This window comes from Prunus persica, chromosome G2, assembly GCF_000346465.2.
Source record: "Prunus persica cultivar Lovell chromosome G2, Prunus_persica_NCBIv2, whole genome shotgun sequence".
Lineage (NCBI taxonomy): Eukaryota > Viridiplantae > Streptophyta > Magnoliopsida > Rosales > Rosaceae > Prunus > Prunus persica.
In genome coordinates this window covers 533,121-548,589 of record NC_034010.1, presented here as the reverse complement: position 1 = coordinate 548,589, position 15,469 = coordinate 533,121, and the positions used below count along the sequence as shown (strand labels likewise).

Genomic DNA, 15,469 nt, shown 5'->3' with positions numbered 1-15,469 from the left:
CAACATCACATCACACCCCCCTTCCCCCCCCCACCCCCAACCCGGGTACGATTTTTTTTTTTTTTTTTTTTTTTTTTACTTTTTGAATTTGCAGAGAGAGAGAGAGCAGCAGCAGGGCAGAGGAAGATGAGTTGCTTTTGCTAGTTCCCCCTAGCTCCATTTTAGACACACTAATCACTAATGTCTCACTCACTAGCTAGCTACTTCATTTCTCTTCTAGGTTTTGTTTTCTTAGTTTTATATGGGAGTGTTGGATGAAGAAGGTGGAGTTGGGGTTGATGATGGACGAAGAATCCGAAAAGACGCTTTTTTTTATTGATAAATTGACAGAGTTGGACGGTATGACCTAATTGGAACTATTTGTAAAGTTAATGGATGTAATTGCCTCCAAAAAAAAAAGTTCGGGGACCCAATTGCAAATCGAGGCAAAGTTTAGGGACGTCTACAATTAAAAACCCAAATAAAAAATTGACTAAATTATTAAAAAGGATGATGTGGCACATGAAATGGCAATCCATATCATATGCCATATAAAATGGTAACAAAAAATTGGTGCCCATATTATTGTAAACCGTTGACATGAGCTATCATAATTAGTCAAGGAGATTTATTTTCTTGATTAGTTAGGTGATTTACTTCCTTATTTGATATAATTGACATATCCTTGTATAATTAAGAGATATTCTCCTAATTGATTACTGTATCTGTTTCCTTATAAAGCAGCACTCTTGTAAACTTCTATATATACCTCCTTATGGAGAATAAAACAATTAACATAAAGTATTCAAACCAATTCATATTTTAGCATGGTATCAGAGCAATCGATCATAGGTTGCCCCTAAACCCTCAAATCAAATCCTCTTATCAAACTCCTTAAACACATACCTTTCAAATCAAATTCCTAAATCAAATTCATACATCAAAGTCCTCAAATCATATTCGTCAAATTCCTTAAATCAAATACCTCTAATTCTTAAATCAACTCCTTAACCACAAACACACACTCATACCAAATCTTACTTCCGATGTGATGTCAGAACCCCCTACGATTCTCTCCCTCCTTGCAGACTCATAGAAGCATGCGGCCAATCATGATGAACCGGCTATCCGAGCTCGTGTTTCTATCTCCACCACCAAAGGTTCTACTTTTCATACGTCATCTCAAAAGCCTGCATGGATTATTGATTCGGGTGCTACGGATCACATGACATTCAATCCTGACCAATTTATTCGCCGCCAACCTTAGTCGGTGGTGTTTAATGCTAATGGTGCCCCTTACCCCGTGGTTGGGGAGGGCACTCTATGTAATATCACATCCCTAAATTAATATTTAATTCTTAAATTTTTCAAGTAAAAGACGATTTTACCCTCATAGTATTTTAATGGGTTTAAAAATTGACTTTTTGTTTGGGAAAGAATTTGGGAATTTGAATACAATTGTTGTGTACAGCACGTCGATACGAGTTCGTAAACACGTAGTGGACTCAAATCGGAGTTTTAACGAAGAAGTTATGGTCAACAAAAGTGCAGTGGCACAACTGTTAATATTTCAAAGTCATATTTTTTTTTTTAAATTAAAAAAAAAAACCAGATTCTTTCTCCCTCAAACCTCTCTCTCCCTTGTTTTAGCCGCATGATGTCGTCATTTTCCAAAGAAGATTGCTGCCTCGTCCGGCCATTGTTGGCCATGAAACCACTTGCGTTAGAACCGGCTCAACTCCCTCTACATGTTCCTCCCCTTCTCCGATGAGCTTAGCCACTCCTTCGCCGGCGGTAGCTCGATAAAGTTCCGATTTTCTCAAAACTTTCCGTCGTCGTTTTCGACGATTCCGGTCAACAAATTTGTCGATCCAAGTATCCTTTTTCATCCTTTCAACATGACTTAGCTGATGGTTTGGTTGGTTAGGATCGATTTTCAAGTTTTCAAACTCGAATTACGAATCAAAGTTTTGACCCATCTTAGGCTCGAATTTCCGGTAAGTTCCAGCCACTTTTTGGTTATGGCCCAAGAACAAAAATTGCTCCACTAGTTGTCCTGATCACGTAGGTGTGGGTATTGTTGGGTGTTTTGAGAATTTTTTGGTTGCCAAAATTTTCTCAAGCCAACCACGCGCTGCCGGCGAGTGGGCCAAGTTTGGGTGGCCCATTTGGTCCTCATTTGGTCCTCAAATGATCCTCATGTCGTCCCGACCACAATGCCATATTCGAATTCGAATTTGGTTATCGTTTGACAGTTAAACAGATTTTTTACATATTAGGCGACATCCGGGTTCGATATGTTCGAACTGTTGGATCGATCCGAATATGTTGATCTAGGATCGTGTAGGAACTTACGAATTGAGAATCGGAATCCTGGATGCTCCGATTCAGTGATTCAAAGATTATATAAAACGGTGACCGTGCGATCGTGAGCGATCTGACCGCTCGATCGAGACCAAACTTGCAGACATGTTTAGTAGACTTGGCTGAACCTGTAGGAACTTTCGGATTGAAAATCGAATGTCATGGGCCCCGCGGGCGTAGTTGACCAATATGGGAAATTTGATCCCTCAATTGACCGAGAGTCTTCCGAGGTAGTTTCATCCTTTGCGAAGTACTAGAACAATCTTATAAACGAGGCTTGACTGTTATTAGAGTTATTTTGATTATGTTGGGATTATGAATTTATGTTATAGTATTTAATGGTATTCTTGGATATTATTTTGATATTTGAAGTTTATGCAATATTGGAAGTTATGAGATATATGAGTATAGGATACTTGTTGGTGGGTTGTGAAAGTGAGTCTCGGGACTCGGCTTTGATTATTGGGAAATGAGTGGACATTTGTTTTTAAGTGTACTTAGTTCTTCAAATATGGAATTTCTTGCATAAATGGGTTTTGATTGAAAATTAATTTAATTTGGGTTAATAAGGATATGGGATCTCTAAGGGTATTGTTTAACATTATTTATTTTTATTATTATTTGAATTATTTTGGGGTCTTGACGGGTTTACGAGATTATGTTATGTGATTATCGGACTTTAATTTGATATTAAGGTTTGTGAATTTTTTTTTTATCTTTATGAACTTTATGCTTGAGAAGGGATTTTGGCTACCCAGTTAAAAACTGATTTTTTGAAAGTTGAGAAAAGATTTGGAAAATGCATTTGTGAAAGTGGATTTGTGGAGTAAGAGAAATTTTATGATAAGTTTCGGAATATGTTTTTCAAACTCACCATATGAGTACCTTCCCAGTTGCCTTTGGAATAGTTTAGTCATTTATGATAATGCTCCACAAGTCTCGGGGACGCCTGTATCGTGTGGTGTTAGGATATGTGTTCTTAGGCTGACTACATGTCCCCCGAATTCTGCGAAAATGTGCGTTCTCAGGCTGCCTGTCTCCCGAGTTCTACGAGGTTATAACATACATGGTACTTGGAATTGACGGAATATTATTTGAAATTGACATAATATTATTTAAAATTGACAGAATATTAGTGGAATTGACGGTGTATGAAGTTAAAAGTCATGCACTTGTGTGGCTTTCTTGGAGAATCTCTTTGGATGTAGGTCCTCCCCAGGATGATCAATCTTTAGATCTTAGCTCAAGATATAACTACAAGGGTAATCACTTCAATCTCTCTCTAATAGGATTTAGAAGAGAACTTTAAAAGAGGTACACATGTCAGCTAAAAAGAGAGTGAAGAATATCACGAAGAAAGGGCGACTCACGAAAATTTTATAATTTATTATGAAAACTTGGGTTCAAAACAAGTTTGAGAGCAGGCTCATGCCCCTCATAGGCTTTTACGTCCCTCCGCCCTGTAGGGGCGTGATTAGAAAAGGCCTCATCAATCATCATCTTGAAAGTTTGTTTTTATGATGCGTATTAAAAGTTGTTTCTATTTCACTATTTTTTGTGACATTTAATTTGTGTGATAAAAGAAACTTTTAAGACGCACATAAAAAAAATACAATTGTAATAAAATGGATAAAAAGCTTTTGAAGTCACGTATTGTGTGTGTGATGAAAAAGGGTCTCTTATATGCACTGATATGTTCATAATTTCACATGATTTTATATCTTTTTTACTTAGTTTTGTGAATTAATTTGGACTAAAGATGCTGAGTTTAGTTATTTCCTGGTTTTTCAGCTTATGAGCCACGAAATGTATAAATTCGCCAAATATTCATCGTAATAAAGTTTGATATGATTCTAATTGGAGATGGAAGACAGCATCTTGAATTTTATCCATGAATATTTTCATAATTTTTGAAGACTGCTAAGCTGCCCATTCTTTAAAATCTTTCACAAACTTATTTAGTTCACATTTTTCCTTATTATCTTGTCTTTTAATTTTCTTGTTTTCAACGTTCTCTCAAAGAAAATCTTTCAAAACCAACTTTCAAAACTCCTCTATTAAGTTTTAGTTGAGTCATTAGTTTTAAGTTTATTAATTAGGGTGTCTAGAGTAATTTAGGATTTAAATTAGTTTATAATTCACAACAACTTGAGAATTTATTCAATCTTTGTGGGAACGATCTTGTACTTACCTTGACTATATTGCATTAACCTTGTGCGTTTGCAAGTTTATTTCTTGAATTTAACTATCTAATTTTCAGGTAGTAAAATTATACATCATGCACAGAAAAGCTGCACATACAAATAGGCAAGTAAAATAAAATAGCAACTAAAAGACTAACCTACGGACGGAGTTTGTGTGCTGATATAATTAACATATGATGTTCAACTCCCCTTTATACTTTTTACTACTTTAAACTGTCCTATTGCTTTCAATCTATGATTTGTTTTTGCTTATTTCTTGTGTTCAATCATTGGTTATATATAAAAGTAATGATATCTTTTATGAGGTCCAAATATTCTTTATGGTAATAAAGGTCTAAATTTTTTTGGAATTCTATATATGCACACATGCGAACAGAAACAAATCTAGTAGATTTTATTATTTTATTGAATAATGCGTGGGTTTAAAGAAAAAAAAAATCATTGGATTAGTGTTATCATTTTCAATCTAATATCATCCAATTTAAGATTCTTTTTTTCCGCTGCTACATTTCATTGACACTCACATATGTTCTAAGCTGATCTAAAATGAATGATCACACAACAAAAAAATAAATTATAGTCAATGAATGTGATTCATATGTTTTTAACTCTTGGTGAAGGATTATGAATTTAGGCATGGAAAGCTACGTGTTCACATTTTCAGTCGATGAATGTGATTAATATGTTTATAACGAAAGAAACAATGCTTTTTTTCAATACAGATTAAATGTATGAAGACTCTTGCATGTAATGAACTTGGATTTCAACCACCAATACTTTTATCCCAGTCCAGACAAAGACAATACATGTCAACTTTCTGATACTAAAGTTTGTAGATTCTTAGTCCGGCCGGCCACACAAACTGCAGGACCATTATATCAAGACTTTACTTCCTCGTGCATCTTGATAATCATGCTTTTTTTAGAATAGGATGAAAACAATTTCTATCACATCTACATTTGCTATAAGGCTGCCAACCTAATAATCTATCCAAACCTCTCCACCTCAGTAATTAGAGATACCGCCAGGTGTTACACAGGGGTGGTGGTCCAACTCACAGTACTTCTTGGCCTGTTTTTTCTCTTTCATAGATATAATAAGACTATCTGCAATGGTTGAGATCAATATAATTTTATTGTATGAAATTTAACTAAAATAATAAAATATTATTTGTAATTGTGTGATTTCGTTCATTGCAATATAGGGTGTTATGTGATGAACCCTCTATTGAATAGGTTAATCATGGGATTCACATGCCAATAAACTGAAACTATTAAACTGTATTATTGCAAGTAAAACTTCAATTCAATTCAATAGATGTCAAAATAATTGAATTATTAAACAACTATTGTGGATGCTCTAATGAATAAAATTGGTGATGATTTTTTTCTTTTTCAAATCACATAAACATTTTTAATTTTTCTCAAAGCAGTAGCCACACGGTTGAAGCTGGATATTTCCTTGAAGATAAAGTTGAAGTATCTGATGTCATTGTCATCCCATTAATGAATTGGAGGTCGAACATATATAAAAAATAAAAAAAAATAAAAAATAAAGAAAACCCTATTATATTTGAAATGGAAAAAAAAAAGGTACATCATGTCTTACAAACCAAAAAGGGAAAAAAAAATATATATATATATATATAGTTATTTATACTAACACTCTCTGAGATTTTTTGTGTTTTCATAAAATTCTTTTAAGTTTTAAAAATTACACGAACACCCTCTGAGGTTTCAGTTTGTTTTCACAAAACCCATTTTCGTTGATTGTTGGTCCAAAAATTGATAATTTCATTGACAAAAAATTATGCAAATGACAAAATTAACCACAATGAAGTATATGCAATCTAATCTCAAAGACCTACTTTGTCATTTCAAGAAATTTTTTTTTTGTATAAAACCATCAATCTTTGGATGAAAAATCAATGAAAAAGAGTTTTGTGAAAACAATTTAAAACCTTAGGAAGATTTGGAAAAAGCCGAAAACTTTATGGGGGTGTTAGTGTAAATAACTGAAAAAAAGATATATCAAGTTGGATGGTGACCTCGAGAAGAGCATACATCACCGGGGCATGGGAACTTATCTTTCTACAGTACATCAGCTTATCTGTATGTAATTGTGGCTAGAAAAATATGAACACTCGTTAAAAGCACAAGAAGCGCAAATTGAGTCAATTGACAGTGTAGAGGAGAAAATGAGATTCATGTGAAAGTATAAGGACAAACAATTAAGCCTAATCTCCATAATGTAATTTTCCTTCTAGATAACAGAGACAGTAGATATTTGGCCTACCTGGTTTTTATATTAAGAAAAATTGTTTAAATGTTTATGGGACAAATATTTTTTTTTTTTTTTTGCCGAAGTTAGGAAGAGGGAAGAGATTTTTCTCGCACACGCATTGCCAAAGTATCTAAGGGATTCGAACTTGAGAACATAATTAGATTATAATGGTGGTTGAAAACTTGGATATTCACAATATATATATATATATTTAAAAGAAATTTGAGTGAATGACTCTTCCCTCTATAATGTGACTACTAAAAAAATAAAAATAAAAAACTCATAAAAATGAAGATATTAAACACAATTTTGAGAGATTGAAAAAACTCTTTTTTTCCTCCCTTTTGTTAGGGGATTTAAGGGATGGAATGCCATGTGAATTTGAAGTTTTGAATATAGCAGAGCTCTTGGGAGAGCAGAGAACTTAGCTGATTATAATTAAATTGCTTAATTGTTTTTTTTCCTTATGTAATTACACATGAATCTCATTTTTCCCTTTGCATTCTGTCCACTGACTTACTTTATCTCATGTTGCATTCTCTTAACTAACTCCCTTCCCACTGCACTATTCTTCATTTTCTCATAAGCTTATTTCCTATTTACTGTAGTACTCCTGAAATTATGTTCAAATTTTATCTTAACTTCCGAAAGTTCAAGTAGCTCATATTGCCCCCTTACTAAGGTTTGATGTTCTAATTTGCTCGTATCATCATCTTTATTCATAACTCAGTCAACTTTGATGACGTGACAAAAACATCATGGTAATTTCATACATGTCATCATCACCCACTCCCCATTAATCTTAATCAGATTGCAACTACAATGGTCCCCACTCTACAATGATCCCCACACTACAATGGTCCCCCGTTTCAAAAGAACAAACACGTGTGCTATTAGGGCAAGTCAAAGTAAACCTCCTTTTTCCTTCCCGTGTTAATTTCTTACATTGTTAAAGATGAACACATAGCTAGAAAGATGAAAAGTATCTGGCAGTGTATGTACGAGTGAAACACATGCAGCAAACCCAAAGGTTGTATGTAAGTAATAAAATAATATTTTACATCTTTGTTTTGCACTTACCTATTTGACATGTTTGTCTTGCAGCTATATGTTTTATGTTCAAATCAACAGAAAAAAAAAACACATTAAATATATAATAATACTAAAAAAAAAGGGCCAGCCCGTTGGTGCAAAGTGCAGCCGAAGGTTAGGGTTCTATTTGATAATAACTCATACAGTTGATAGTCTTCTTCGTTTTAAATTCAATGATTGAATTAGAAACCTTTTCCAAAAAAAAACGTAAATATTGAATTAGAAACGGCTTAAAGGTAAGAGCGGTTATTTCTACTATACCTAATTATATCTTTGTTTATTAATAGGTTGTTAATTGAATTGGCACAGGTCTTTGGTGTGCGGTCAAATGATTATGGGTTCAATCCCTTACGATATCCGTGTGTGTGAGTTTTCCCCATTGCCTTCCTAACTTCGGTATCCAATGTGGCCAATCTCCCTTAGATTATTTAGATGCTCCATATTTTACAAAATGCAGACAACAGAACACTCTCAACCCTTTTTCTGTTTTTTTTGAGTGAGACTATTTGAAAAAGCCCTTCTGCCTCTTCCTTCTGCTAAGGCATTAAGGGATGCCATGTGAATTTGAAAAAAGAATCTTGAAACAGAGGGGACCAATTATTTACCGCTACTAGTAGTATTCTTTTAATCCATGAATAAGACCAATCGTTTTCTTTTCTATGTTCCTCGTGTTAATTTCTTGTATTATTCAAGCGGTACACCTAGCTAGATCTCTCTCTCTCTCTCTCTCTCTCTTTCTCTCTCTCTCTCTATAAATATCTACAAATGCATGAACATTCTAGCCAAAGAAAAGGCAAACTAGCAGAGAAACATGATGAACTCTCAGCTGCAAAAACTCAACCATGCTCCATCCTTCTCTCTCTTACCAAAATCCTCCATTCATACCAATTATCTGATCAGGCGTGGAAGCCCTTCCCTCATCAACACCCTTCCACGCCATCCTGTCTGTCAAAATCATAATAATAAGAAAAACTCCTCCTCCTGCGTGGTGATCCGTGCCAGTTCTGATGATCAGCTCGGATCGTCTGCATCAGCTGTCACCGCCACCGTACCTACAACCTCAACAGAGAACAAGTCAGTTAGTGTGAAGGCTGTGGTTACAGTGCAGGAAACAGCAGGAGGGCTCCTCTCCAGCATAGTGACTGGGCCCCTCGATGGCTTTACCGATTTGTTCGGCAAAAGCCTTCTTTTGGAGCTTGTTAGTGCCGAGCTTGACCCCAGTAAGCACTACTAATTGCACACGAATTTATTCCCTTCATTCACTGAAAAATTTAAAAAATCAAATTTATTTGATATTTATTATTATTAATGAGATTTTTGAACTCGCAACATCCTTCAACAACGTCGAAATATATATAGGCATAAAACTAATTCTAATTAGTTTTATTTTTCTTTAGAAAAGAAAACATATAAATCCTCATTTTATAAGATAACCATTTCATTTTTACTTTTTCTAAAAACCGAAAACATTTTTTTATAATAATTTTCGTTTTCAGTTTTCAAAAAAGGCTTATTATCACAAAACATTGCTAAGGTTTACAAAACTATCAGATTGCATCCTTAAAGTTTTTTTGTGTCACTCATGGTCCTCAAGGTTAGTATGTGCAATCACAAATGGTCCCTGCCGTTAAGTTCCTTCAAAAACTCCATTAGTTTGCTGACGTGGCACACATATATATCACAAAACATCCCTGAGGTTCACACACCTATCATAAATGGTCCTTACGAAATTTTTTTATTTTTTAATTTAAAATTCATAAAATTTTGGTTTTCTTTTTAAAATTTTATGAATTTAAATTATTTTAAAATATAAAATATATATTAAATACATGTGACACTATATTATTGTAGATGTGGGCTCCATATATATGCCACATCAACAAACTAATGGAGTTTTTAAAAAATAATTTAAAATTTATAAAATTTAAAAATGAAAAAACTAAGGGTTTAGGGTTCATAAATAGTCCTCAAGATTAAAAAATATTAAGGATGCAATCTGATAGTTTCGTAAATCTTAGGGACGTTTTGTGATAATAAGCCTTTAAAAAAAGTGAAAAATAGGTTTTCAAATCATCCTTAGATTTTTTTATTTTTTTTTAACTTCTAAGTGTTTTCTATTTTCATTTTTTTACCTCCTTTTTTATTCACCAACAAACTAGAGATATACCAAGCAAAAGCCTGGTTCTAACTTCTTCTTTTTTCTTTTCAGAAAAGAAAACATTAAGTTTTTTCGGCCAAAAGATACATGAGCACAAATTTTATTTTTGTTCCATTTTGCATATACAAAAATAATTTAGAGTTACATTTTTCTTTGTTTGTTATAAATAAAATGCTAGGGTTTTTTAATTTATTTTTTAATTGACATGGCGACATTCATTAATTGACACGACATGACACATCAGTTGCCACATAAGATGGTCAGTTAAGGTGGTCAATGTTGTGTGTCTAAATAGCATTACTCTAATAATAATTAAGTGTTCATTGTTCCTTGGGTCTTTGAGTAGCCAAAAGTCAGCCATTCAAAAAATAGCCTTTTTTTTTTAATAAAAAGAAAATAAATTTGGAGGAGATTCAAATCAGCCAATCAGCAGTTTACCTAAAATATCTATTATGTCATCTTCTTTTGCTCTCTCCCTCATCCTTCATTTTCTCCTTCTAGCCTTCTTCTTACTTTACGTTACTATTAAGTGAATTCTTTTTCTTAACCAAAGAGAGTAAAATATCTATTGTGTCATTTTTGTATCAAATAATATGTCCTCAAAGTAGGGGTTGTAACTTGTAATTCCCCACACCATCCAGTAAACGACTTATAATCAACGTAAAATTGTGCGGATCAATCCGTCACATTTAATAAAATTGTGCATGATAAAAAAAAAATAGGTGGAGTTTGGGTCAACTCATCATCGTTTATCAAGCTGCTCAACCCGTTTACAACCCGTCACATTTAACATGTTTAATTTTGTTAGTTTAAATTTTATAGGGTTAAAAAAATTCTTTTTAACATTAAATTTGTCTGTTTGTATAATATTTTCAAGATTATATCATAAGTCTCTTAGTATATATGAGTTACATTTTTTTTTCCTACAATATATGAGTTACATTATTGATAGATATGAATATTTAATATATTAAATAAGATTATGGGTTAAAAGGGTTTAAACAAAGTACAATTTATTTTTTTCGTCAAGAAATATGTGTTAAATGGGTTAAACGCGTTAATAGATTAATCAAAATAATAATTCAACCCGGCCCATTTAATAAAAGGGTTAAATGGGTCATGTCGTGTTACTCGTTTAATAAACGGGTCATGTTTGGATTGAACATATACTTAAACGAGTTATATTGGGTTGGAGATTTTTGACCTGTTTGATAACTCGGCACTACTTGAATCCGACATGACACTACTCCACCTCTATTTTTCCTTTTAAAAAGAATTGTTTTTCAGTAACAGCAATTTTGTTGCTTGATTAATACAGTAATTTATATCAAAATCAAGTGACGCTGGAACAATTTGATGGTTATGGTCAAACTATGAAGGTTTTGTTTGGACAAAATAGAATTATTTGTATTCCATTTAAATGTTCATACTCCTAATCTTACACATTTTTTTACTATGATAAGACCTACATATGTAATTTACTGATTATATATTTGTAAAATGGATTTTCTTGTAGGGACGGGGTTGGAGAAGGACAGGATCAAGGGGTACGCGAACAAAGCCAGCCACAAAGATGATGAGGTGATATATGAGAGTAATTTCACAATCCCAGCAGGTTTTGGAGCGGTTGGAGCAATTGAGGTAGAGAATGAGCACCACAACGAGATCTTCATCAAGACCATCGACCTCCAGGGCTTCCCAAATGGCTCTGTTAATGTGCCATGCAATTCTTGGGTTCATGCCAAGTTTGACAATCCACAGAAGAGAATCTTTTTCACTAACAAGGTTTACATCCTTAATACTTTCTTTAATTTCTAGTAATTACAGCTTCTTAAACTTACTTATACTTCAATCTTATGTGCGTTCATTTATTTTATGTGAACAATGGAGCAGTCTTACATACCATCAGAGACACCAAGTGGGTTGAAGAGGCTAAGAGAACTAGAGCTGGAAAATTTGCGAGGAAATGGAGAGGGTGAAAGAAAAACATCCGATAGGATTTACGATTATGACACATACAATGATCTTGGGGATCCTGATAGCAAAGAGGAACTGGCTAGGCCTGTCCTTGGCAGCAAAGAACATCCATATCCCAGGCGCTGCAGAACAGGACGGCCACGCACCAAAAAAGGTAACCAAATTCCCCAAATAACTATGTGCGTAATGTTTTGAAAATGGAATATATTTACTACTTTTACTATATGAGCCATTTGTTTATTTGGTATGTTGCTTAAGCATGTGTAGTTGTATGGTTGAGAAACTATTAGAGCTATGCGATTAACTGTATCATATTGTTATGTCAACGCAGACCCCTTATCAGAAAAAAGAAGCAGCAGTGTGTATGTACCAAGAGATGAAGCGTTTTCAGAGGTCAAACAACTCACTTTTTCAGGAAAGACCCTGAAATCTGTGCTGCACGCGTTGCTCCCTTCGCTTGAGACAGCGCTTATTAATCCAGACTTAGGATTTCCATACTTCACAGCCATTGATTCACTGTTCAATGAAGGAGTCACATTGCCTAAGCCAAAAACCGGTGGGTTTTTTCAGACAGTCATCCCAAGGCTAGTCAAGACCATTACTGAAGGGGGAGACGATATTTTGCTCTTCGAGACCCCCGAAATAATTAACCGTATGCCTTCCTCCTCTCTCTCTCTCTCTCTCTCTCTCTGTGTATGTATGTCTGTGTCCTTTTTTAAGTAAGAGAAAAGACCAGATTGTCTTTGTCCTTTTGATTAAGCTAATCGTCTTTTACAGGTGATAGGTTTGCTTGGTTTAGAGATGAAGAATTTTCTCGGCAAACTCTAGCTGGTCTTAATCCATACAGTATAGAACTTGTCACGGTATGCTTTCTTATACATACAAGTACAACTCTTTCTCTTCAGTAAGAAAATCAAACTTCTACGTTCCCTTCCTCCCGTCCATCCTCCTTGTTGGTCAAGTAATTACAGTGTTTAATAGCATATCTTGTTTTCTCTTGTGGTGCTAAATTCTGTATTTTTCATTTTTTATACCTGCAGGAGTGGCCATTGAAGAGTAAACTTGACCCTGAGATTTACGGCCCACCTGAATCATTGATTACAACAGAACTGGTGGAGAAAGAGATCAGAGGTTGTATGACTGTCGATGAGGTAACACGAAATAGACACCAACTCTCCTATATTTTTCTTATTACACACCTTTAAACTGGACGAAAATTTTCCCCCATTGATGCATAAAACTTGAAATCGTGTAAACTGTGTGTGTCCTTGTGCACGCCAATTGCTTGAACTTGAAATGCAGGCTTTAAAAAGAAAGAAGATGTTTATTTTGGATTACCATGATCTTTACATGCCTTATGTGAACAAAGTAAGAGAGATTGAAGGAACCACACTGTATGGTTCTCGGACACTACTCTTCCTCACCGAGGATGGGACGCTGAGGCCTGTTGCCATTGAACTCACTCGACCACCGGTTGGTGACAATCCACAATGGAAGCAAGTGTTCACCCCAACATGGGATGCCACCGGTCGCTGGCTGTGGAGGCTCGCTAAAGCCCATGTTTGTGCTCATGATGCTGGCTATCATCAGCTTGTCATCCACTGGTAAGCAAATCTGTGCCCAAGTGGTGCTTTTAGCTCATGCCTTCAGTTCAAGCAAGAATCTACTCTAATTGGGATTTGAAAAGTAGCAAGTATGTCAGTGTTGCATGGTTGGTAACATGTTTGCACTGTTATATTTTCACAGGCTGAGGACTCATTGTGCTACAGAGCCATACATAATTGCAGCTAATCGACAATTAAGTGCAATGCATCCTATCTATAGACTTCTGCATCCTCATTTTCGGTATACAATGGAAATCAATGCTCTTGCTAGAGAAAGCCTCATCAATGCAGGTGGAGTCATCGAGAGCAGCTTCTCACCTGCAAAGTACTCCATGGAGCTCAGTTCTGCTGCTTATGACCAGCTCTGGCGCTTTGACATGCAAGCTTTGCCGGCTGATTTGATCAGAAGGTATTTCATATGATACGGCTGATTTGCAATCTAGTTGCTACCAATCTTAAAAGACAAAAACTTCATTTGAATCGCCATGGAAGTTCATCGGCTAATTACTGTGTGCTTTAATTTCAGGGGAATGGCAGTTGAGGATCCTACAGCTGAGCATGGCTTGAAGCTAACAATTGAAGACTACCCATTTGCAAATGACGGTCTCATTCTTTGGGATGCCATTAAGGAGTGGGTGGGTGACTATGTAAACCACTACTATCCAGACCCAACTCTTGTTGAGTCTGATACGGAGCTTCAAGGTTGGTGGACAGAAGTTAGGACAAAAGGCCATGCAGACAAGAAAGATGAGCCATGGTGGCCTGTTTTGAAAACCCCAGAAAATCTAATTCACATTTTGACAACCATTATTTGGGTAACAGCTGGGCATCATGCAGCTGTGAACTTTGGACAGTACATGTATGGTGGATACTTCCCAAACAAGCCTACAATCGCTCGTACCAATATGCCAACTGAAAATCCGTCTGAGGAGTTTTTCAAGAACTTTTTGAAGAGACCCGAAATGGCACTGCTGATGTGCTTCCCCTCACAGATTCAAGCAACAACAGTGATGGCTGTCTTGGATGTGTTATCTAATCATTCACCTGATGAGGAGTATGTTGGTGAGAAGCTGGAGTCATCCTGGGCTGAAAATCCTGTGATAAATGCTGCATTCGAGCGGTTCAATGGAAATTTGAAGAGGCTGGAAGGAATTATTGATGAGAGGAATACCAACTTGAAACTGAAAAACAGAGTTGGAGCAGGTGTTGTTCCATATGAGCTTTTGAAGCCATTCTCAACACCTGGGGTCACAGGAATGGGAGTTCCTAACAGCATCTCCATCTAAATTTGATGATCATGTTCTAAAAACTGTAAAATGTTAATGGGACTAGACTATTTATTATATGAATCCTAGTAGTTAGGTATGCTCAATCAAAAGAATAATCTGAAAAGAGTGCTCCACGACTAATTTATACTTTGGTTATTGGGTGGGCTTATAAATTGAATTGGAGGTATTCCATGCACACTCCTTTCTGATTTTGGGTATTTAGTTTTGGAAATCATCAAAAGAATGACCAGGCGTTGCCTTCCAGCAAACTTTGCTTATTTGTTGTGCTCTCAAACAAACTCAAGTCTGATTTCAGACAAGAAAAAATAAAAATAAAGACTCGGTGAGCCCACAAATCTACTATTTTGCATTAGATGCTATTCAAAATATCTAACAAAAATAAGAACGAGTGCAAATTTATGTAATAAACACATAAGAATAAATACAAACTGGGGAGGCATCTTCATAAATCTCGACAAAAATGACTTCTCTGGCTTGCTTTCTTCAATCTTGAATCATCACTTGCAAGTCTTCTCCCCT

At 35.2% G+C, this 15,469-nt stretch overlaps 1 protein-coding gene across 1 annotated transcript; it reads left to right on the top strand.

Moving 5' to 3' along the window:
• Positions 8,734 to 15,198, top strand: LOC18787140 (linoleate 13S-lipoxygenase 2-1, chloroplastic). Its single transcript, XM_007220923.2, has 9 exons — positions 8,734 to 9,142; positions 11,597 to 11,865; positions 11,974 to 12,211; positions 12,389 to 12,709; positions 12,835 to 12,920; positions 13,098 to 13,208; positions 13,360 to 13,661; positions 13,804 to 14,070; positions 14,188 to 15,198. The coding sequence occupies exons 1-9, from the start codon at positions 8,734 to 8,736 to the stop codon at positions 14,945 to 14,947; spliced, it is 2,763 nt and encodes a 920-aa protein (XP_007220985.2). The 3' UTR covers positions 14,948 to 15,198.